General features: G+C 43.8%; 1 protein-coding gene across 2 annotated transcripts in view; it reads right to left on the reverse strand.

Moving 5' to 3' along the window:
• LOC117813322 (gamma-aminobutyric acid receptor subunit beta-2-like) overlaps window positions 1-24,085 on the reverse strand; it is a 196,973-nt gene that overhangs the window by 42,221 nt on the left and 130,667 nt on the right. For both annotated transcript variants that reach the window (XM_034684478.1, XM_034684479.1), the window contains 2 exons: window positions 22,046-22,266; window positions 2,669-2,751 (listed from right to left, as the gene is read on the reverse strand). In XM_034684478.1, the coding sequence (XP_034540369.1) occupies window positions 2,669-2,751; window positions 22,046-22,266 (304 nt within the window). The remainder of the gene's footprint in view (window positions 1-2,668; window positions 2,752-22,045; window positions 22,267-24,085) is intronic.

Here is a 24,085-nt window from a genome sequence, read left to right on the forward strand (position 1 = left end):
AGAGAAAGCCCGGGGACTTGGGCTCAAATTTACAGGAAACAGAGAATTGCTAGATAAGGCGATCACGGAGGCACCGTACCAGGAAATATCTTAATAACAACGTCTGCATCGCTGGTGATACCTGCCCTCTGCTTCACCTCACTACTGTGAGATCTTGAGTTCACACAAACTTCTAAACTGCCTCTTTTGCTCCTTATGCTCCACTTCCTTTTTGCACACCAGCACCAGCTGCAGTCCTCTGAGCTTGCTTGCACAGCTGAGTGCAACATCCTTGAGCCATCTGTGTGTGACAACAACATTTGGAAGCATTTCCAGTTATCCAGTTGAGATCTGCACGGAGCCTTTTGCAAACTGAACCATTGAGGCTTGGTGTCAAGTTTCATTTGATGGCAGAGGAAAAGCCACTTCCTTCTACCCCAACAATCATACTTCTTTAGAGAGCCAAGAAACGAAGGCAGCAGGCGCTTTGGCGTCAGAGCAAAAGTTAGCATCAGTGCTGTTAGCCATGCTGGGCAGAGTCCATGCAGAAGTTAGAGAGAAAGAAGAAATGCTTTGTTTTTGTGCCAATGATTCTATCTGAAAACCTTAAACTACAAAAACACAGTTTGATTTGTCTTGGAGAGCTTCTATTTGAAAAACACAGAGACACTGATGGAGGTGAGACGGACAATAAAGGTCCTGAAGCCTTTAAATCTTGAAAAAACACACTTCACTGTGGTTAGATGTTAGGCCACTGAGACTCTTGGACATGTTCCTCTTGCACTGCTCATCCATTGTTGTCATTTGCATCAGTAATAGCTCTCCTAAATCATCCCTTCTCTTAGCTCTGTCAGCTGTACAGCACCATGGACAGCTCACATTACAAAGAGCAGTCTCTCATCAACATACAGGTTGTCTCTTAGCTCTTAGCTATTAGCCCAGAGCAGAGGCCCTCAATAGGGCCCGCCGGCCGTCTATCTGTGGCCCCAGAACTGTTATTCCTTCACTCTGTGTTTTGGTCGGGTCACCGCCTGTTTACCGTGACTTGTCTCCATGTCAACGATACACAGACAGGTTGTTACTGGGTCCACTGCTGAGAGTGCAACTTTTAACTTTCACTTTCATTCATGGAGCAGAGAGCATATTGGCACTTTGCAAGCTGTAGGACCAGAGAATGCACGAAAACAGTGTGTTCCAAGTTTGCAGCTCAAAGAAAAGTGGACAATTGAAAGAAGAATGGAGTGAAACTTTTGAATTCACTCACCCTCCAACCACCACAAGACCTATCTGCTTAATATGCCAGGAGACTATAGCTGTGCTGAAGATTTCCAATTTGAAACAGCATTATAAGACGAAGCAGAGGAATTCTGAAGAGACATTTCCTCTAAATTCAGAGGTCAGAACTACAAAATAAATGCACTGAAATCATCATATCAAGCTGCAAGCAGGACTCTTGACACATCTATGACAAAAACACACAACAACATTTACAGTGGTTCATATTTTTGTTGGTGTTTTGAACGAAATGGACTTTTTGTTTTGAATATTACAGTATTATTAAATACCTCATTAAATGGAGCTTTGGTTCATTGAACAAATTATGTGTGGCCCTTTAAGATTTGTATTTGAGTACCCCTAGCCTAGAGTTATTAGATGCATCAATTCACTGGGAGATTTTTGCACTCAACAGTAATTTAAAATGTTCTTCCTGCAAGAATCTGCTGCCATGTGAGCGTTACCGGCCGTGGAATCAGACGGACTGTTTTAAATCTGTTTACATGAATCTTTCTGAAATCAATATTTTGTGGCAGCTTGTTTGTAGCTTTAGCTGCTAGCCGGCTAATGAGCAGGATCAGAAGAAGAAGAAGAAACATACTTCCTTAATTCCTAGGGGGGAAATTCAATTTTTCCACTTTGGTCATGCTACACGCACAGTTTGGTGTATATACATACAACTGTATGCACAAACATGCAGTGGACATGTAGTTAGGGAGAGATATCAAAGTGAGGATGCTGCCATCAACCAGCGCACCCCGAGCACTTGAGGGTTCGGTGCCTTGCTCAAGGGCACCTCGGCAGTGCCCAGGCAAGTAAACCAGCACCTCTCCAGCCACCAGTCCACTTGCCAAACTTCGTCCATGCTGGGATTCGAACCGGCGACCCTCCGGTTGCCAAGCCTACGGACTGAGCTACTGCCGCCTAACCATCATTTATAGTACACAGGGAGTTATGTGACTCAGAATCCCTGCAGGATGAGACAAGACCCAAGGCTAAACATTGTGGTCCTGCACACCCTTCTTCTTGTTTGTATTCCAGATCCTAAGGACGTCCCTGAACCAGTTTTATCTGCTGTACTATTTTCCTCATGCAGTCTTTCCACAAAGGCTGCGATTAGATTCAGGAATGCTTGTACCTTTACAAATATGAATCGAGTAGATTTGATGGAAAGTATTATGTTGAGAATATCAGGATTCTGAGAAAATCCTTGTCCCCGTAGTGGAGAACAAATTGGTTGGACCGAGTGCATGTTCAGTCATACATATTTCCTGACAGCTGACTGAACAAAGCCGCGGCAGCACCAAAGTGTAAGGATGCAAACACTTAAGCCGGCGCGGGGATTGATAACACTGACAGGAAACAAAATACAAGAGCAGAGGATGATTAATAATTCAAAGAAGGATGTACTCACAACTTTCTATCTCCAGTGTGCAGTTCTGCTCGTCCAGCGGATACCTCCTCAGGTCCATCATACAGGCAGCCGTTGTAGTGATCCTGGAAACACAAAATACATTTCATATTAACTGAGCTGGAGTTTGTTAACCAGGGAATGAGATGTCTTTGTTTCAGGCTGGAGAATCACAGTAACAGCTTGTCTGTATTTACAATACAGACAATTATCTGTGTTCAAATATTCACAACCTTTAGAACGTTATGTGAGAAATCTGAATTTCAAACAACCCTTAAAGGCATCTGTTGTCCCTTGCTCTTTGCTTCTTGCCTCCACATTTCCATGAGTTCATGTTTTGAGATGTTAAAGGCATTGTTGTTTGCCTTCATCCCCCAAAGCACAGACTACTCCACCTTACATAACTCTGACAAACATTAATTGTGTTCATGACAAAACTCTCCAAACAATCTTCAACCCTTGGTATCTCCAGGTAAATCCAGGAGCCTCTGAGAGTTCAGGAGAGGTGGCTACAGTGGTGGGAAATCCTTTAGGGATTACAGGGCCAGAGCTAATCCTTATGTCCCAGTTTTAGCATTGTTTGGATAATCCCGTGTCAGGCCCACCTGAGATGCGAGTCTCTGCAAGGATCAGGCTCTCAGCGGTGGCAGCAAAAGGCCAGAGATAACAGAGGTGGTGTACTGTACGTCGTATAAACATGAAATGTATGGACTGAGATGGGAGAGCTTTACAACCGTATCCAATCGGTGTTGGAGGAGATGCGGTATGTTTTGGTTGTATGCAGAAAAAAAAAGGGTGGAGAGCAAAATACATGGGCGAGTCCTCAGACTGTGCAGAACATGGACGTTGCTTATGTGATGTCACCCGTTGGCGCCATATTGGAAGTGCTGACTCAGCGTTAATTTCAGTCAACCTACACAAGCAAACAGCTTACTGGAAAACAGGAACAATACACCCAGCTGTCTGACAACAAAGCCACGCCCCTAATTATGCAAATATATGCATTATTATAGTGGAAACATGGCGGTGCAAGATGACACCTCTGCAGAAGGGTCCTATGTAGGTACAAGAAGGTCAGGCTGAGGTAACAAAACAAAACAGTTCTTATATTCAGGTGACTTAAGAGTATTATATTCCATTTCTAACAAGACTGTTCTGCTAAATGCTGCTAATTACTACACACTGATGGGGATTCCTTGGCTCTTTCATCCAGCCTCAAGTGGACACTTGAGGTGCTGCAGTACCAAACCAACTTTTGTTGCACTGCTCAACAACTGTTGTGATAATAGCTCTCCTAAATCATCTTTTGTCTTGGCTCCTTCATCACTTCAGCACCATGGACAGCACACATTACAAAGAGCAGTCTCTCATCTACATACAAGTTGTTTCTTAGCTGTTAGCTCTTAGCTGTTAGCTCTTAGCTGTTAGCTCTTAGCTGTTAGCTCTTAGCTGTTAGCTCTTAGCTGTTAGCTCTTAGCTGTTAGCTCTTAGCTGTTAGCTCTTAGCCTAGCGTCACCAGATGCATCATTTGCTGGAAGATGGAAAGATGGTAAGAAAGATGATTATGATCCAGACCCATTCACATTCAGGTGAAACGGTCTAGAGATGCTAGGCTACTTAGCTATCCTATCCAGTGTCACTATCCTCTATCTTGCTAGTGACCGGGCTGTGTTGAATTCTTGATTCTGATTGGTCAACAGTAATTCATTCAGGGACATCCTGCTCACACACAAGCAGTTTCAGCACATTTCACCTCTGCCTGTTGACACTGTGGCACAAATGGTGACTTCCATTGATGTTCTATATTTGCACTTATGCATTCGAGTCACAAGAACAGAGGGACTAAAGCAGTACCTTAACCTATTGGATATCATCTGGTGATGGATCAGATTTTATTCTCTGCTCTTTCAACAGATTCCTGCAAACTGGTTGTTGGAATCTTAATTCTCAGTTCCTAAGTTGCATGCTGGAAATGCTTTTCTAAATAACAGCTGGCTATCCTGGGAGCCCTGAAAAACTGCTCATATGTATTACATCAGGAGTCTTCTTTGCAATCAGAAAACGGCTGATCAGATTGAAATTGAGGCAACATGTCATGCAGACTTAGGTACAGGTCTCAGACTTTTCAGTTCCTCCCTTGAACGTCAGTGCATTGCTTTTTAAACATTATTCAACAGTGTGAAAAGCTGTATTAAAAAGCAGGAACAAAAGAGGAATACGTGCATTTAGAGAAACTCTTTTATAACTGCAGGACACAGAGTCAAAGTGCTTGAGAACGTATGACTTGAAGAGAGGAGAGTATAAGGGCGCTTCAATCACAAGAACTCAGTTAAAGATCAGTCTGTCTTTTCACTCTGAGTATGAACAGTGTTTTTAAAATGATGTTTGTCTTTCCTTGACTAATCTGACTTTTTAGGGTTTTGCATTTTTACTCTGAAACATCAAATTGTAACTTTTTCAGTCTTGCAATATCTATCTACTGTACCTGCTTTTATCCTCATCTTCCATCCTTTTATCCTCTTCCTGTTGTGCATGAAAGAGCTACAAATAGATGCATGACATCACTGAAGAGTATCATGAAGGATTGTTGTGATTTTCACGCCTTGTGTTGTTTATGATGTTTCTTTGATGTTCTGTGTTTGTGTGTTTTAAAGGGCTGTGAGCTTGGCGAGGTTTCCCTTGTTAAGGAGGTTTTTAATCTCAGGAGGACTTCCTGATGAAATAAGGTTTATATAAATCAAATGATAAGAAGCACTATGGCTGCATGTTTGTAAAAGAGAGCTATAAAAGTAAGTTGAGTTAAAGTGCTGGCGTGAGTTTATAGAATCAGAGAACACATCAAGCATTAAAGAAATCTCCTCCTCCTCCTTCCTGCTCCTACAGAGAGCTATAAAGTTAAAGACTGCATCATTTAGATAACACGGTATCTATCACACACATAAACACACGTCTCTGAGACTCATGGAATCAAGGGAGCTGTTTTTATTGTCTCCAGATTCCACAGGACCGATGGAGTACGTCTCTAACACGCCGCTTTAATCCCGTTCATTAACAAACGTCTCAGAGTTATCGTTCACTTAACAACTTTCATTTGTGGAACTGCTTTAAACGACACATCCTGTGATCCTGTGATCCTGCTGCAGGCTGAGACCGGGTCTGAGGTTTCATCTGCAATACTTGAAGAGCCACAAATCAACAAACGGCTGACTTTATGGAGAAAAAATGATCAATAATGCTGTCGATCGTTATCTTCTTTTCAGTGAGGATGGCCTCAAGTAGGGGTCGCATGGATGGATATAAGAGCACAGAGGCGGAGGGGTCAGTGGAGCATTGAGCTAACACCCCAGGCTTAGACTATGAGACTCTTCCTCATGCAGGATCCCTTTGAGACATGAAACACACTTTCCTTTGCTGAAGCTAAAATGTTCAGAAACAAGCTCATTTATACAATTTGAGCAATGATTGAATTATTGGATGTTAACTTGTTTTTATTTAAACATACATTTTTTTATAATTCATCTTTAAAAAAAGAGAATTTTTAAACCGTAAACATTTAAAACAAAACACTTTGCATATTGATGATTCACAAAATGATTCATGCTAACCTTTATCTGCAAGACAAAATGTTTCAGCACACTAAGTGAGCTTTTAAAAAGAGCTACAAACAAGATGAGGAGGGAGTTCTCCTCTTTTGTTTCACTGCTCCGGTTCCACTCTGTGTTTGTGTCGGCTTAATAGCATCCAGCCTATCAAACCCGATAGGCAGGGCTGGATAATAAGGGATAATAAGAGCAGCCACCATGAGTCAATAGATAAGGTTATGTTGTCCATCAGACTTTGTGAGGGAGCATAAGAACTAGGCTGTGAGTAATCGGCTGCCATTCTTTCCCCGGCTCTGGTCTTTTGCAAGTACTTGACTCCCACTGAGGGAGTCGCCACAGAGCAGCGCGGCATGGTGGGTAATCGTCGAGGCACACCTGACAACAGAGATAAATTTGTGCCAGAGGAGAGGCTCATCTTGAGTCCAATCCTCTGCGTTACACTGTGGAGATAATCACCCTTGTGTGTCTCTCTTCCTCTCTCTTTTTCTTTCTCACTCTTCCATAATTCAGACACTGCAATGACAATCTGTTCTGCATCTCATAATCCATGTGTTTCCCCAAATCCAAGCTATCAAAGAATCATGCAATTGCATATTGGAAATCAGCACAAACACTGCCTGTGATATTTTCATGCATCATGCTTTTGATATAATGACACAGCAGTTTCCAGAAAGGTGCTTGGGTAATGTTGTTTACATCACGGTGATGCATTCTGCCTGTAAATCTTCTGCGTCTAAGTGACCGAGCTCGCCGCAGGAACCATATGGTGAACAGGTGGGAGCACACCTACGCAATTTGAAACAAGCCTCACGGTGCACTCTGAAATTTGGAGGTCAATCCAAAACCGGGCGAAGATCAAAGAGAAACACTTGTCTCCTCACAGACCTCGATTGCAGTCTAAAAACAGGACTGAAACACAGAAACAGAAGAGTGTCATCATCTCCTCGGTCTTTATAAGTCCTCTCCTTTAAATGCAGATCATCATGAAGTGCCACGAGCGCTACAACAACCTGAAGCATTCTGCATTAGGAGTGTCTGCAGGACTTTTTCACTGCTTTGTATTTACAACAGAATCTTTAAAAAGTCTAGAATCAAACAGTTTTGTTGAGTCAGACATGTAACATGAAGATTATGATGAGGCGTTTTTCAACCGCAGGAACTTTACCCCAGAACTACATGTGTTTCGACCGGAGGAACCAGGGTCTAAATTTAGTTCAGGGGTAGATAATCTCCCCTCTGAAAAGCCCCTGCTTGGGGGGTAGTACTTTTCAAAGGTCCTTGGACTTTCGGTTGAACGTGTCAGTGTTTGTGGAGTTTACACAGCTCTTGAAACACAGAGGGAGTTCCTGGGAATGCAAACTAGTTGAGTTTCCTCCATACATCACTGGCCTGATTTACACAATCTACCCGGGACTTCAGCCCGCGGTCCAAACGCAGACAACAATGGGGGACCAGGAACCTTTCAGTTCAGGGGAAAGTAGTTCTGAGGGCTAAAAGACCCCGGGACTCTTGGTTGAAATGCACCTTTATATTCCTTCCAGAAGTAGTAATATACAGAGTGTTAATCCCTGTAGATGATCAGTGCCTAACATGGCGGGTTGCTGTTTTGGAGAAGCTCCTTTAGATAACTAATAGCAAAAACCAGAGGTGTTAAAAGTATTCACATTCAAGGGTTTAAAAAGACTTCTGTAGAGGAAGCTCTCCTGAGCTTTTTCTGTTGCTGCTCCAAAATGATGGAATGAGCTTCCCCTCCACATTAGACTCCTCACTGTCCATTTTTAAAACTCATCTTAAAACCCATTTTTATTCCTTGGCTTTCAACCCTGCATGAGACTCTGCTCCTGTTTTAGTGTTTTATGGCTTGTTTTTATTTATTGTTTTAATTGTTTTTATTGTTTTATTTTCCTGTGTTTTAATTGTTTTTATTCCTGCGTTGTTTGTCTATTTATGTACAGCACTTTGTTCCGGCTGTGGTCGTTTTAAAGTGCTTTATAATTAAAGTTGAGTTGAGTTGAATTGTATGTTATTGCAGTAGAATGACTTCAGAACAAAAAACCTTGGAAAGGCAACATGGACAAAAAAACAGTCGGACTATATACGATCACATTTCCCAATCCCCAGGGAAGGTGGGGATTATTATAGGATGGAAAATATTTGAAGCGGACTAAAGAAAGACAGTGATACTCAGGTGTTAAATGCCAAAGACATTGTATTGTAAATAGTGCCATTCCAAATAAAAAGAAAATTAAAAAAAGACTTCTGTATCCACTCAAGCTTTTTACTCAAGTCAAAGTGTAAAAGATTTAAAGTATAATAGAAAAAGTTATGTAAGGGGAAAATGCCATTAAGGTGACATATCACACTTCTTTCATCAACATATATTGGTCTAAGAGGTCCCCAAAACATGTCTTTAAAGTTTATGCTCAAAAAAACACTTTGAAATCAGATTCTGGTCTGCCTGAAGAACCCTCTTCTTCAGCCCTGCTCAGAACAGGCTGTTTTCTCTCTGACCACGCCCCCTCAGGAAGTGGGTGTGGCCTCCTCGGCTGTCCGGCACGTTGATCTAATGTTTACATGTTGGCTGAATATACACGGCTGCTCACAGACCCGCGTTACTTCAGCCCTCTGAATCTGATCCAGAGTCTGATCCTGACGGAGAGGTGCCTGCAGCAGGACCTTTCTGAACCATTGGTCACAGATTTAGTGTTTCTTGTTGTTTTATTTGTCAGCATGTCGACGTGTGTCTTGGTACACAGCTACCAACATGTAGCTATGTGGCTATGCTAACTAGCGCTAGCACTTTTCCATGAAAACTAAAAATCCTCCACTAGATCTTCAAATCTGCAGACGTGGGGAGTCAAAGCGACCTTTGTGTTTATTAAGACAGCCTACAACTAGCATGCCTCCCTCCTAAGCTCCTTGTTAGCACACATTTGTGCAGGGAATGAAAAACGGAGGAGGGGTTGAGTTGTATTTTATACAGTCTATGGGCTGAACAAGCTCCGAGCTCTGACTTCCTGTTACAGACCGGATGGTGTTGTTATGTAACAAAAACACGGAAGCCTGAAACGGCTGGTTTCAGCACACATTTACAGAAAGGTGGAGAAATCAGAACAGGGGCATTTTGCATGATATGTCACCTTTAAGGACAAAAGCTCAGGCTGTGCCACAGAGGCCTATAGTGCACTACCCCACCTCCCTTAATAAAACATGTTTCTGAAGGCCATAATGACTCTAGTGTTATATTATACTGTGTCTGACAGACTCAGGTTCTGATTCTGAAGCTCTAAATAATCATATTCATAGGAGAGATATTGGCGTGAGTATCAAAGTGAAACTCTTCAGTAGTGATGAAGAAGGTGAAGAGGATGAGCTCGATCATGAACATGCTGTTTCACACGAAGCGCCTCGAGGTTTTCTGACACTCCAGGACTGGGACGCCGTCTTCGGTTCACCCTAACAGGTTTAGACGTAGTCTCCTTCCTGACTTCCTCGCCCCCCCCCCTGTCTCTGTCAGCGTTTCTTCCTCTCTGATAGATTTGCCGCCAGTGATGGAGCTCTGTGGCGTCCAAGTGTTTAACCAAGGAGTAAATTGCCGGTTTCTTCCTGGCAACTTTGTGATCTCTGTGTCAAGATGGAGTCAGCGGTGTAGAACTGAGAGCAGAGCGCCGCTGGCAGAGGCTTCAGAGACGGACTGAGTGGGAACAGAAAGGCCACGCGTGTTTGTGTGTGCGCTCGAGCTCCTGTACATGTCTGTTGTACGGCTGTCACTCTGCATGTGTGTGTGTGTGTGTGTGTATTGTGTGTGTAAGTGCCTTATTGTGTTTGCAGATGGCCCTCCATTTAACCTCACATACTTCCCCGCTTGTCCCGTCCATTAAGGGATGCACAGACGCGTTTCTGACTCCGTCGGTTGCCTGGTAACAGCCTGAGGACACTGCCAACCTACACCGGCTGAGCTCCATATGTTGCATCACCTGCAGTGGCCCTCCGTGTTTACCAGACTGTGCTCTAAGACTCGGCTCCTTGATGGAAAAACCTTGTGAGGTCAAATCAGGGCCAAGTAGCCTAAAGGGTTTCCAGCAGTCAGTGGGACTCAGACCAAGAAGGTATGTCGACTGTTGGTCACATACTTAGAACAGAGACGCCTCGGTGAAGACGTGAGGACAGCACTTCCTTGTGTTTCTGTCGTCTGTTAGCTGACTAAGCTAACAAGATAGCATCTCAACGTCAGAGGTGAGCGATGGGGGCGGACATCAAAGGTGACATATTCTGCTCTTTTTCATCAACATATATGGGTCTAAGAGGAGAGAGAACACTTTGAAATCAGATTCTGGTCTGCCTGTAAACCCCTCTTTTTCAGCCCTGCTCAGAACAGGCTGTTTTCTGTGTCCGTGCCTTTAAATGAGAATGAGCTCTCTGACCACGCCCCCTCAGGAAGTGGGTGTGGCCTCGGCTGTCCAGTAAAATATGGAGAAATATTGAAGCTTTTGGACGTTCCCTAACATGGAAACAGCATTTTGGGTGGCTGAAGACAAACTTTTGGATCCATGTGCACGTGGATCTTTCACAGCATGTCTTGTGAATGCAGCTTTTTACTTAAAGGTGACATATCACGCTTTTTTCATCAACATATATTGGTCTAAGAGGTCCCCAAAACATGTCTTTAAAGTTTATGCTCAAAAAAACACTTTGAAATCAGATTCTGGTCTGCCTGAAAAGCCCTCTTCTTCAGTCCTCATCAGAACAGTCTGTTTTCTCTCTGACCACGCCCCCTCCGGAAATGGATGTGCCTCGGCTCTCCAGCACGTTGATCTAATGTTTACATGTTGGCTGAATATACACGGCTGCTCAGAGATCACGTTACTTCAACCCTCTGAATCTGATCCTGAATCTGATCCTGACGGAGAGGCGCCTGCAGCAGGACCTTTCTGAACCATTGGTCACAGATTTAGTGTTTCTTGTTGTTTTATTTGTCAGCATGTAGACGTGTGTCTTGGTACACAGCTACCAACATGTAGCTATGTGGCTATGCTAACTAGCGCTAGCACTTATCCATGATAAATAAAAATCATCCACTAGATCTTCAAACCTGCAGACGTGGGGAGTCAAACCGACCTCTGCCAGAAAGGCAGCAGGACCTTTCTGAAGGATTGGTCACAGATTTAGTGTTTCTTGTTGTTTTATTTGTCAGCATGTAGACATGTGTCTTGGTACACAGCTACAGCTACAGCTACAGCTACAGCTACAGCTACAGCTATGAACATATAGCTATGTGGTTATGCTAACTAGCGCTAGCACTTATCCATGACAAATAAAAATCATCACTAGATCTTCAAATCTGCAGACGTGGGGAGTCAAAGCGACCTTTGTGTTTATTAAGACAGCCTACAACTAGCATGCCTCCCTCCTAAGCTCCTTGTTAGCACACATGTGTGCAGGGAATGAAAAACGGAGGAGGGGTTGAGTTGTATTTTATACAGTCTATGGGCTGAACAAGCTCCGAGCTCTGACTTCCTGTTACAGACCGGATGGCGTTGTGACGTATGAAAAACACTGAAAACTGAAACGGCTGGTTTCAGCACACATTTACAGAAAGGTGGAGAAATCAGAACAGGGGCAGAATGGATTCTTTTCATTCTCGGGGGGTTTGTAGACAGGGACACATATTTCAGGTAAAGAACCATTAAAAAGTCAATTTTGCATGATATGTCACCTTTAAAAACAAAGGTCTTAGTTGTTGATGCATGCTTCCCTAATCCTGCCATGAGAGATGCACCATTATTGATATGCATTTTAAATGGAACTTTTAGCACTTCTATCATTTTATCATGTCTGTTCATTTTACCATTTTTAGTGTTAGATTGGTTTTAGGATATTTTTGTATGTTTTGCACATTAAGTAGTTTGTTCTGTCTGACATCTATCTTGTAATTTTGTATTGACCTAACATCTCACTGGCTGCAAAACAAGTTTACCTAGAGGTACAAATAAAGTGACCTGAACCTGAACTGAAGCATTTGTTCCTAGATTTTAAGAAAATGCAACCTTGTGATTAAATTATCTGTGAAGTCAAAACTCAGATAGTCTCAGCCACAGCCTTTTCTGCTTTAACAATGGATCTGAATACCTCTCTAACATTTCCTGCAGACTTCCAGAGCTGGATGAATTAATATTGAAGTAAATAACAGAGTGTAGTCTTCCCACGCAGCCAGCTGGTTCCCACCTACACCCTATTAAGAAAACATCAGGAGTCGTCTGCCAATGGAACCAAATCACTCAATTATATATTCCATAAAATCCTGATATTTACTGCTGTGAGGTGAAATATTGACAGCTATGTTTTGTCAACCTAATACTGATTATTTATATGAAACATTTCTCATGCATGCTGAGATTTCTCCTTCACTGTCAGAGAGCGTATTTGTCTCTGCAGTCCTGCGACAGTCTCCACACCACAGGAGGTGAAAAAGAAAATAACTTCCAGGCCTTCCCTGGAGCAATTCAACCCCACGTTAGAACAAAGGTACGACCCTTCTTCAGATGAGTCTTCTCACACACCTCCTTTGTTGTCTGTTATGGTTTCCTTTTGCAGCGTTACACTTCCTGAAGGCAATCTCAGCTGTTTGCTGTCGTTCCTTCGCCCTTGAAAAGGCGTGTTGAGTTCAGAAGATCAACGTGATGTTGCTGCAAATGAACGGCGCTTTGCATGGAAACAAATGTTTGCAAATGAATGCACATCAGCCCACATGAAAAGGCTCTGTAGGTGTTTGCCTTTTAGCCCCCGTAATGAATCCCTTTGATGAACTGGCAGCTCCAAGTGTTGAGGACTAGCATGAATCTGAGGCGCTCTTTGTTATCAGCAGCTACGGACACGCTGCATCCAATTACTATCTACAATAAAAGGCTCCATGAGAAGGTTCTCCTTTTCAAACATCCTCCTGTTTGTTTGTCCAGGTAATGCAGCAGGTGTTTCCTTATTAGAATATTCATAATGTATTCATGTGGCGAGAAGGATGCACAGATCTCTCTTAGACAGGAAACAATGGGCCAGATATGTAGTTCATAACTGGCAGATTGTGGATGTGTGCCTGGAATTAAAAGCAAAAAGCTGCAGCATAGGTCACAAAACCATAAAACCGCCTCCTACATGGAGCACAGGTCAAACTAGAAAAAACAAGTTCAGTCCTAATTAATGACTTGATGTTAAATTAGCAGAGGAGAGGAGATCAGATCAGATCAGAGTTCCTGAGCTCCAAAATCTAGACTAGAATTTAAAATCCTCCATATCTTAAAGAGCTCATAGTTTCATATTCCCCCTCTAGAACTCTACGCTCCCAACATGCAGGCCTGCTCATCGTACCTAAAGTCTCTAAAAGTAGTATGGGAGGTAGAGCCTTCAGTTATCAGGCCCCTCTCCTTTGGAATCATCTCCCAGTCAGGGTCCGGGAGGCAGACACCCTCTCTACTTTTAAGAGTAGGCTTCAAACTTTCCTTTTTGATAAAGCTTATAGTTAGAGCTGGATCAGGCTTGGACCAGGTCTTAGTTCTGCTGCTATAGGCTTAGACTGACACACTGGGATCCTGTCTTTTCCTCTCTCTCCTCTCTCTGCCTGTCTCTCACTTTAACTCTTCCTGTCCCATTAAAGTTACTAACCATAGACCTTTCTGGAGTCCCTGAGCTCCCTTGTCTCGTAGGTTCCTCTGGATCTCTGCTGTAGATTCCTTTTTTGGGGTCTGTTATTCATCCTTTCTTTCTTTCTTTCTTTCTTTCTTTCTTTCTTTCTTTCTTTCTTTCTTTCTTTCTTTCTTTCTTTCTTTCTTTCTTTCTTTCTTTCTTTCTTTCTTTCTTTCTTCTTTCCTTCCTTCCTTTCTATCATTCCCTTTTCCTTTCATTCCTTCCTTCTTTCTTTCTTTCCTTCCTTCCTTTCTTTAATTATTTATTTCCTTCTTTCCTTTCTTCCTTCTTTCCCTTTTCCTTTCATTGCTTCCTTCTTTCTTTCTTTCTTTCTTTCTTTCTTTCTTTCTTTCTTTCTTTCTTTCTTTCTTTCTTTCTTTCTTTCATTCCTTCCATCCTTTCTCTCTTAGTTCTTTCCATGTTTCTTCATCCTTCATGTCTCCTTCTCTTATCCCCTCCTTTCCTTCTATCCATTCCTTCCCCATTTCTTCTCCTCTTTTTCTTTCTTCTGGTCTCCCTCTCTTCTCTCTTTTCTTAGACCTTTCTGGAGTCCCTGAGCTCCCTTGTCTCGTAGGTTCCTCTGGATCTCTGCTGCTGTGGACGTGTCAGACTCCAGCTGCTACAACTACTACTATCCGTCTCCCCACTATCATCTCTCTCTCTCTCTTCACCTCCCTCTATCCCTCTCTCCAACACGGTCTCAGCAGATGTGTGTCTAACATGAGTCTGGTCCTGCTGGAGGTTTCTGCCTGTTAAACAGTCTGATCTGAAGTGAAGTGAATAAGTGTAAATCCTAAATGTTGATGTACTTGTAATGTCTGGATCAAAGAGCAGTTAGATCCTGATTGTTCTGTATTAATTGTAATATCTCACAGTCCCTCATAGCGTGAATCCTCATTATGTCTTTGCAGAGGAACTCTAATTTGCACACTCTTAATTATTCCCATTCGACCTTTTAAAGGATCTGCAATAACACACTTTCATTTCAGGGGCCATTAAAGTTTCATGTGGTCTAATCTAACTTATTGACCTAATGAATGAGATAACCTCATGCTTTAAATTAGGATTCCAGAGGAGCAGGGACATTCTGCAGAGTAGATCTGTGCGCTCTCACCCGGCCTGCACAAGATCCCATGACCCAATTGAGGATTTGTAAGAATCTGGCCTTCCTACTTACATGATATTGAGCGTCAAGGGTGATGGATTTCCTTTTCTGAGTTTCAATCTAATCCCACTTCATCCAGAGTAATATTCCAGCAGACTTCTGCAGTGCATCAGGAATGTGCACGACCATATTCCAAGGCTTTTTCATTCCCATATTGGATTACGGGCTCATACTGTAGGTTATCTATTTTCACTCTCCAGACAGAGAGATGATTTGAACTATTTTCAGATTTTGTTTTAGCATAATCTGACCCTCACTACGTCTGGTGCCGCTCTCTAGCTTTTCTCAGCATGCTGTAGTCCACTCTTGGTGTTTCCACTCTGACCCATGAGAAAAGCACTTTACTATGTTCTTATTGGATGTGTTTCAGATGATGTTGCAGTGGCACTAGATGTTGTCCCAGGGCGCTGACACTATTCAAGGCAGAGATTGTGTTTTCAAGATCTCACTATTCTTATATTAACTTGATAGGATTAAAAAAGAGACATCATCAAACAACTTCAAATCCCATCTGGCACTGGGGGGGGATGTTTGGTGGGTTTTCTGTGTTTTGTAATCAAACAGAGTGTCTCTAAAAATGACTTTTATCTCATCTGTGATTTAAGAACGATGATGGTGTCAGTTTGCTGTCATATTTTTAATATAAATCTGTCTCCACACGACTTTACTCTCTGCAGTTCTGTGGCATAATTAGACCCGATGTTCAAGCTTGTATTGCTTTTACTGTATTTATTGGATTTTGATTTAAAGCATTTTATTATCGTCTTTCTTGAGTTATTCTTTTATCATTTATCGATTGGTGTTCATTTGTTCCATTTTAAAGCACTTTGCTGTGTGCTCGAATGCATGAAAGGTGCTGAATAAATAAATTGGAATTGGAAACACAGTCTCAGCAGATGTGTGTCTAACATGAGTCTGGTCCTGCTGGAGGTTTCTGCCTGTTAAAGGAAGGTCTTAGTTCTGCTGCTATAGGCTTAGACTGACACACTGGGATCCTGTCTTTCCCTCTCTCTCCTCTCTCTGCCTGTCTCTCACTTTAACTCTTCCTGTCCCATTAAAGTTACTAACCATAGACCTTTCTGGAGTCCCTGAGCTCCCTTGTCTCGTAGGTTCCTCTGGATCTCTGCTGTAGATTCCTTTTTTGGGGTCTGTTATTCATCCTTTCTTTCTTTCTTTCTTTCTTTCTTTCTTTCTTTCTTTCTTTCTTTCTTCTTTCTTTCTTTCTCTCTTTCTTTCTTTCTTTCTTTCTTTCTTTCTCTCTTTCTTTCTTTCTGTCTTTCTTTCTTTCTTTCTCTCTTTCTTTCTTTCTTTCTTTCTTTCTTTCTTTCTCTCTTTCTTTCTTTCTTTCTTTCTTTCTTTCTTTCTTTCTCTCTTTCTTTCTTTCTTTCTTTCTCTCTTTCATTCCTTCTTTGATCTTTCTCTCTTTCTTTCTTTCTTTCTTTTTTTTCTTTCTTTCTTTCTTTCTTTCTTTCTTTCTTTCTCTCTTTCTTCTTTCTTTCTTTCTTTCTTTCTTCCTTTCTGTCTTTCTTCCTTTGTTCTTTCCATGTTTCTTCATCCTCTGTCTCTTTTTCTTCTATCGTCCTTTCCTTCTGTCATTCCTTCTCCATTTCTTCTCCTCTTTTTCTTTCTTCTGGTCTCCCTCTCTTCTCTCTTTTCTTAGACCTTTCTGGAGTCCCTGAGCTCCCTTGTCTCGTAGGTTCCTCTGGATCTCTGCTGCTGTGGACGTGGTCCAGACTCCAGCTGCTACAACTACTACTATCCGTCTCCCCACTATCATCTCTCTCTCTCTCTTCATCTCCCTCTATCCCTCTCTCCAACACGGTCTCAGCAGATGTGTGTCTAACATGAGTCTGGTCCTGCTGGAGGTTTCTGCCTGTTAAAGGAAGTTTGTCCTTGCCACTGTAACTTGCTAAATGCTGCAAAGTGCTCTGCTCATGGTGGATTAAGATGAGATCAGACTGAGTCCTGTCTGGAAGATGGGACTGGATCTGATCCGGTCTTGATGTTGGGTCTTTGTTAATAATAGAACATAGAGGATTTTGTGATTTGTCGCTGTTTAAATAAAGATTGATAGATATTGATTGATTAACCAGAGAGTCATGGTGGTCTCTGATGAAGCTGCCTGAACATGTTTTAAGAGACATAATATAAACTTGTGTTAGTGACTCCAGCTCATCACAGCACACTAACAGGTCTGTGGAAGAGTAATTAAGACAGGCAACGTTGATGAAGAAGACCACAGAGAGCGCTACTGACAAGTCCTCCTCCCTCTAACATCCCTCCCTCTCCTCCTCCGTCTCCTTCCCTCTCTCTCTATTCAATTCCTCTCTCCCTCAGCAGTGCCAATAAGCTGCCATAACAGCCATTAAGATGTTATGGTTTTCAATAACTTTTTATAGGGTTTGGGCATGAGAGGCCGATTTACAGAATGAACTGATGAGACATCAGCGATGTGTGAGAAGTGCACTGTAATCATGTTAACTTAGAGAGGTTGAAGCTCAGTGGAACGGGTCAATCATTTTCTACGACACAATGGAGGGTTTGTTTTTGGCAGCAGGAACACAGATGGGACATGTCATATTTACATATCAAACATGTGAGCCTCAGCCGGGGGAAATATTCAGAATATCAAATCAAGCCGCCTCCCTGAAGAACGTTTGATAAAAAAAAGATCAAACCTGAGGTTTTAGAAAAGTTGAACTCTGTTATTTGAAGCTCTGAGAGCGTCAACAAACTTGATGAATGTTGAAAGCTGTCATTTAGTGAGAGCTCAGTCATCACACTGCTCCTTTAAGGAGGTAATGAAAATCAAGAGTGTGAGGAAAGCTTGACTGAGATGAATGGCTGCGTCAATCACTGGAGAGGACTCCATTCAGCTGACAGAATAACCACCGCTCCCATTCTGCTCCAATTCTGACGTCCGTGTTCCACTCTTTGTTCAAAACGTTTTATCATCTGAAGAAGGAAAACGGTCTTTTAGGGAGTCTTAGAAACGCTCCTTTTCTTCCCAGTCTTTTAAGCAACATGCTGGTGTTTGCACATGATCATCCAATGGAAGCTGTGCAGCAACAAAACACTGGAGAGAAGAAGAAAACCAACCCTCTGCTGCAGACACTGAGTGTTAGAGTAGTGATGGGAGTGTCAGTGAAGCATTTAACCTCACCAGGATGACATTTGCACCGAGTTTTTAACAACTGAATGTGCTGCAGCTACTTTTCCTCCACCCTGACTCAGAGCAGACTTGCACTGTTCCCTTATTGAGACAGATACTTTGCAGAAAAGGACGTGTTATTGTAAGAAAAGAAAGAAGCATTAGCGGGAGAGGCAGTTTGACAGAATGATGAAGTTGTGTAATAGAAGCAATTATTAAATGATCTTTCTGCATGTCTGGAAAGCTGCTTAATGCAAAGACAGAGGATGCAAATCCACAAAGAAAGAAAGTCCTGTAGAATAAATGCATCTCTTTGAGGTGTTGTATCCAACATGCTGCTGCAGGTAGCATCCTTTTTTATAGCATGCCATATCCGGCTACCTCTCACCCTCTCAAACGGCCCTGATCCCACCAAGTAAACTGCAAGTGAGCCATCTTTCCTCATTCCTATCTTGCACATGAGCAGTACCGATCAGGGAGGAGGTTACTGCATAAAATATTCAGACAATGCATAGTACTTTATAGTACCTTCACATTTTTTTGTTTTAAATTTTTCATTGAATTTTTTTATCTTTACATTTTTATATTTTTCTTATTTAAAATTTTTCAAAAACTAAATTTTTTCTTATCTTATTCATCTATTTTTTTATTTTGTTTACTTTATTTGAATGTTTTCTCTATTTGCACTCAATTATTCTAGTACTGCTCTTGCTATCCTGTCTGTGTTTCTGTAACAGCTGAGTTCCCTGCATGGATCAATGAAGTATTATATTATCTTATCTCATCTTATCTTCGCAGCCTAACTTTAAAAATTGTTGTTGTCCACATTAAAGCTCAAAAACAACAACAGTGAAAGCCGATATTTTGCAAGTACTGCAAAGTATTACATGTTTGCTGCAAACTCCAAACGCAAAACCTGCAACATGCATCAAATGCAAAACGTGCGCTGCAGTAATTCAAGAATATCACTTGACGGTCTGTGACCAGCGTTCTCAGGGATCACAGGACAGGGAGGCAACAGTACAAAGTTCATCTGCAGATGCAAAACTGATACAGACTGACTGTGCACAGAGGTCTGATTTTCCTCCAGAGATGTGATCAAAAGTGCTATAGAACAAATCTGTCATAACAGCAGCATGTCAACCTTTCACTTATGGAGCGACGACTGCGAGCTAGTTCAGGCAGACAACTCGAGCTGCAATGCCATACACGTCACATGTCCCACTCTCTTATCCATCATCCAGTCCCGCCCTCTGCCTCTCAAATTGGCGGTCTATTTAAACTGGGAAAAATCTCCCATCTCTCCCTCTGCCTGTCAACGACTCTGCTGCTGCATGCCATTGCTGATATTTCTTCTAAACCTGGTTAGTAAAGCTGATATTCTTATTTCCTCTCAGGAGAACACATAGAAATCTAATTTGCTCACATTAAATATGAAAGCTGAACCTCAGGAGGTTGTTTAAGTTGAACTTAAAGATTCCTTTAATCACTCTTTGTGTTGTTGTGAGGAATAATTGTGCAGAAACTTTGCAGGAGAGTTTGTTGTTGCAGAAGCCTTTACTCAGTGATGTGCACTTGTCCCTTAAATGAGGACACAACTAGGTCACTTCATCAACAAAGTCATTTTGGCTCAGGGGCGATGTTGCACCTTACTTCATTCGTTTTTTTCATCTGGCTCTAATGAGCTAATTACCGAGCGAGTCTAATGCGGCAACTGTTGACTCATTGTTTTATTAAAGTTGGTACGGGTGGAATCCAGTCTCTCCTTGGTTTTTAAAAACAGAAATCCAGCACACTGATCAAAGGTGAGACGTGTATCAATATGTGAAACAAGTTCATCATAATCTGGTGCAGGATGGGGAGGATGTACTGAAAGTATGGCTGTGTTTCAGGATGAGGTCCTTAGCATGCAGCTTGTGTTAAATCAAGGCTGTGCTGATATTTAGAACAACAGAACAACCTCAAGTGTGATATGTCTTTCATGCTGCAGCTCCACAAGCAGCGGATAGTGCAAAGGTTCACAGTATAAACAACAACTAGACTCTATGCTGTGTGTGTATACCTTTAAGGAAGTCTCTGTTACGCTGTGCATGCACAGAGGAAATTATTAGCATGTGCCTACAACTTGAGGCTCCTACCTGAGCCTCCAAGCTGAGCCTCCAACCTGAGCCTCCAACCTGATCCTCCAACCTGAGCCCAAACCTGAGCCTCCAACCTGTGCCTCCAACCTGAGCCTCCAACCTGAGCCCCAACCTGATCCTCCAACCTGAGCCTCCAAGCTGAGCCTCCAACCTGTGCCTCCAACCTGAGCCTCAGACCTGAGCCTCCAACCCGAGCCTCAGACCTAAGCTTCCAACCTGAGCCTCCAACCTGAGCCTCCAACCTGAGCCTCCAACCTGAGCCTCCAACCTGAGCCTCAGACCTGAGCCTCCAACCTGAGCCTCCAACCCGAGCCTCAGACCTGAGCTTCCAAACTGAGCCTCCAACCTCATCCTCCAACTTGAGCCTCCAACCTGAGCCTCCTACCTGAGCCTCCAACCTGTGCCTCCAACCTGAGCCTCCTACCTGAGCCTCCAACTTCATCCTCCAACTTCAGCCTCCAACCTGTGCCTCCAACCTGTGCCTCCAACCTGTGCCTCCAACCTGTGCCTCCAACCTGTGCCTCCAACCTGAGCCTCATACCTGAGCCTCCAACCTAACCTCCAACCTGAGCCTCCAACCTGAGCCTCCAACCTGAGCCTCCAACCTGAGCCTCCAACCTCAGCCTCCAACCTGAGCCTCCAACCTGAACCTCCAACCTGAGCCTCCAACCTGAGCCTCCTACCTGAGCCTCCAACCTGTGCCTCCAACCTGAGCCTCCTACCTGAGCCTCCAACCTCATCCTCCAACTTCAGCCTCCAACCTGTGCCTCCAACCTGTGCCTCCAACCTGAGCCTCCAACCTGAGCCTCCAACCTAACCTCCAACCTGAGCCTCCAACCTGAGCCTCATACCTGAGCCTCCAACCTGAGCCTCCAACCTAACCTCCAACCTGAGCCTCCAACCTGAGCCTCCAACCTGTGCCTCCAACCTGAGCCTCCAACCTGAGCCTCCAACCTAACCTCCAACCTGAGCCTCCAACCTGAGCCTCATACCTGAGCCTCCAACCTGAACCTCCAACCTGAGCCTCCAACCTGTGCCTCCAACCTGAGCCTCCAACCTGAGCCTCCAACCTAACCTCCAACCTGAGCCTCCAACCTGAGCCTCCAACCTGTGCCTCCAACCTGAGCCTCCAACCTGAGCCTCCAACCTAACCTCCAACCTGAGCCTCCAACCTGAGCCTCATACCTGAGCCTCCAACCTGAACCTCCAACCTGAGCCTCCAACCTGAGTCTCCTACCTGAGCCTCCAACCTGAGCCTCCAACCTGAGCCTCCAACCTGAACCTCCAACCTGAACCTCCAACCTGAGCCTCCAACCTGAGCCTCCAACCTGAGCCTCCAACCTGAGCCTCCAACCTGAGCCTCCAACCTGAGCCTCCAACCTGAGCCTCCTACCTGGGCTTCACTAATTGATGTGGTGTGATTAATACCATGCGTCCGGCACTGAAGCATTGTGGGTAACCTAAAAGCTTTATAGTGAACTGTTTTGTGTAAATCCAGTTGGGTGAGCCTTATTCCTTGCTCCTAAGTGATGCTGTCCTCTGTATCCACTCACATAGAACATCATCTGTTGTATGAATCTAAATCTCTGACCCTCTGGTCTCCTTGTTTGGTCAGAGATGTTCTTAAAGAGATTCAGATCTCACCTCAGACCGTACAGCACAGTACCATCCGGGTGCAGTCGGATCATTCTGTTCTTCACGGTGACACCATGCACAAACGATTTCTTGTCGTTGAGGAAGTAGGTGTCCGGGACCCAGAGCTGATCCGCCACCCGGTTATCTAAGGTCAGGTTGAGCGGGATCTCGGTGTAGGACAGCCGCTTGTCTCGCCAGGCCTGCTGGAAGTACATCGTCAACGTGTAGTCCTGTAAGTGCACAGAGAGAGGGAGCAAAGGAGGACAGAGCAGGGAGGAGGGGAGGAGAGAGGAAACGAGGCCAGGAGTTCAGAGAGGAAGGATAAAAGAAAGAAGAGAGAGAGGAGAGGGTTACCCCAAAAGCTAGCATTTTACACAGCTGCTGTGTGAGACATGCATGCTCTCAGATTAGACCAGACGAGCTCTCAATATTAGATGAAGCTCACTTAAAAGCAAAAGGAAGCGTAGCACTACAGGCCAAAAACTGGGAGTACAAAGCAAGGGGGAATATCTCCCTTTTTATAGAAACATGAAGACAGGAAGTGTGAAAGAGTGTGTATGAATCAGAGAGGGGAGCAGAGACAGATGGTTCGGGTTTGTGTGTGTGTGTGTGTGTGTGTGTGTAAGTTTTGGGTCTGTTAATATGTGATTAAAATGTGTGTGCTGCTGTCTTAGTGGTGCGTGTGACGTACTCACAAACACACTCAGAGGAGAGACGGGGAGCAGAAGAGACCGCATGTTCCAGACAAATGAAAATAACCTCAGAGCAACCTCAGAGATCTGTTTTACAGGATATCTCCTCCGTGCTCTGCTTCCTCCGACAGTCCCTGTCTTTCTGGGATTAAGCCTTGTTTGTGAAACGGGCCTCAGTACGTATTAGTCCAATAACATATTCACCCATTTCTGCTTTCTGTCGTCCCAGAACCAGGACAGTAAACCGTCCCCTCGCATCACTTCAAGTCATGCAGAGACAGCAGCGAGCCTTTGAAGCCTCCATACGTCTGAATACTATGAAGGCTTAGACTTCAAAGAGCACTCAGCAGCATTTACATGTTTCTATAACAGACATGGAGCGTATATGTGGGCAGTGTGAACTTTAATGCATCAGATAGAGGACAAAGAGACCTGTCCCTGTAACAAAGAGACCTGTCCCTGGAACAGAGAGACCTGTCCCTGTAACAGAGAGACCTGTCCCTGTAACAGAGAGACCTGTCTCTGTAACAGAGAGACCTGTCCCTGTAACAGAGAGACCTGTCTCTGTAACAGAGAGACCTGTCTCTGTCACAGAGAGACCCGTCCCTGTAACAGAGAGACCTGTCCCTGTAACAGAGAGACCTGTCCCTGTAACAGAGGAGACCAGTCCCTGTAACAGAGAGACCTGTCCCTGTAACAGAGAGACCTGTCCCTGTAACAGAGAGACCTGTCCCTGTAACAAAGAGACCTGTCCCTGTAACTGAGGAGACCAGTCCCTGTAACAGAGAGACCTGTCCCTGTAACAGAGACCTGTCCCTGGAACAGAGAGACCTGTCCCTGGAACAGAGAGACCTGTCCCTGGAACAGAGAGACCTGTCCCTGTAACCGAGGAGACACAGAGGAGACCTGGTCCAGTTTCTGTCCATCACTCGGTCTGCTGAACATAAAGAACTGAAAGGTCACATAAAGACAGATTTGTATTATATATGAAGAATGTTAAGTTTGACCCGAGTGTGAGCTTCATTAATAAAACATCATCATGTGTTTGTAGGTATACACATGAGCGTCTGTCTGTCTGTCTGTCTGTCTGTCTGTCTGTCTGTCTGTCTGTCTTTGTTTCCCTCTACCAGTCTATCTTTCCATCCGTACATCTTTCTCCCCATTTGTCTCCCCTCCTTTCTGTCTCCCCTCCTGTCTGTGCCCCCTCCTGTCTGTGTCCCCTCCTGTCTGTGTCCCCTCCTGTCTGTGTCCCCTCCTGTCTGTCTCCCCTCCTGTCTGTCTCCCCTCCTGTCTGTGTCCCCTCCTGTCTGTCTCCCCTCCTGTCTGTGTCCCCTCCTGTCTGTCTCCCCTCCTGTCT

Source organism: Notolabrus celidotus, chromosome 5 (genome assembly GCF_009762535.1).
Source record: "Notolabrus celidotus isolate fNotCel1 chromosome 5, fNotCel1.pri, whole genome shotgun sequence".
NCBI classification, from domain to species: domain Eukaryota; kingdom Metazoa; phylum Chordata; class Actinopteri; order Labriformes; family Labridae; genus Notolabrus; species Notolabrus celidotus.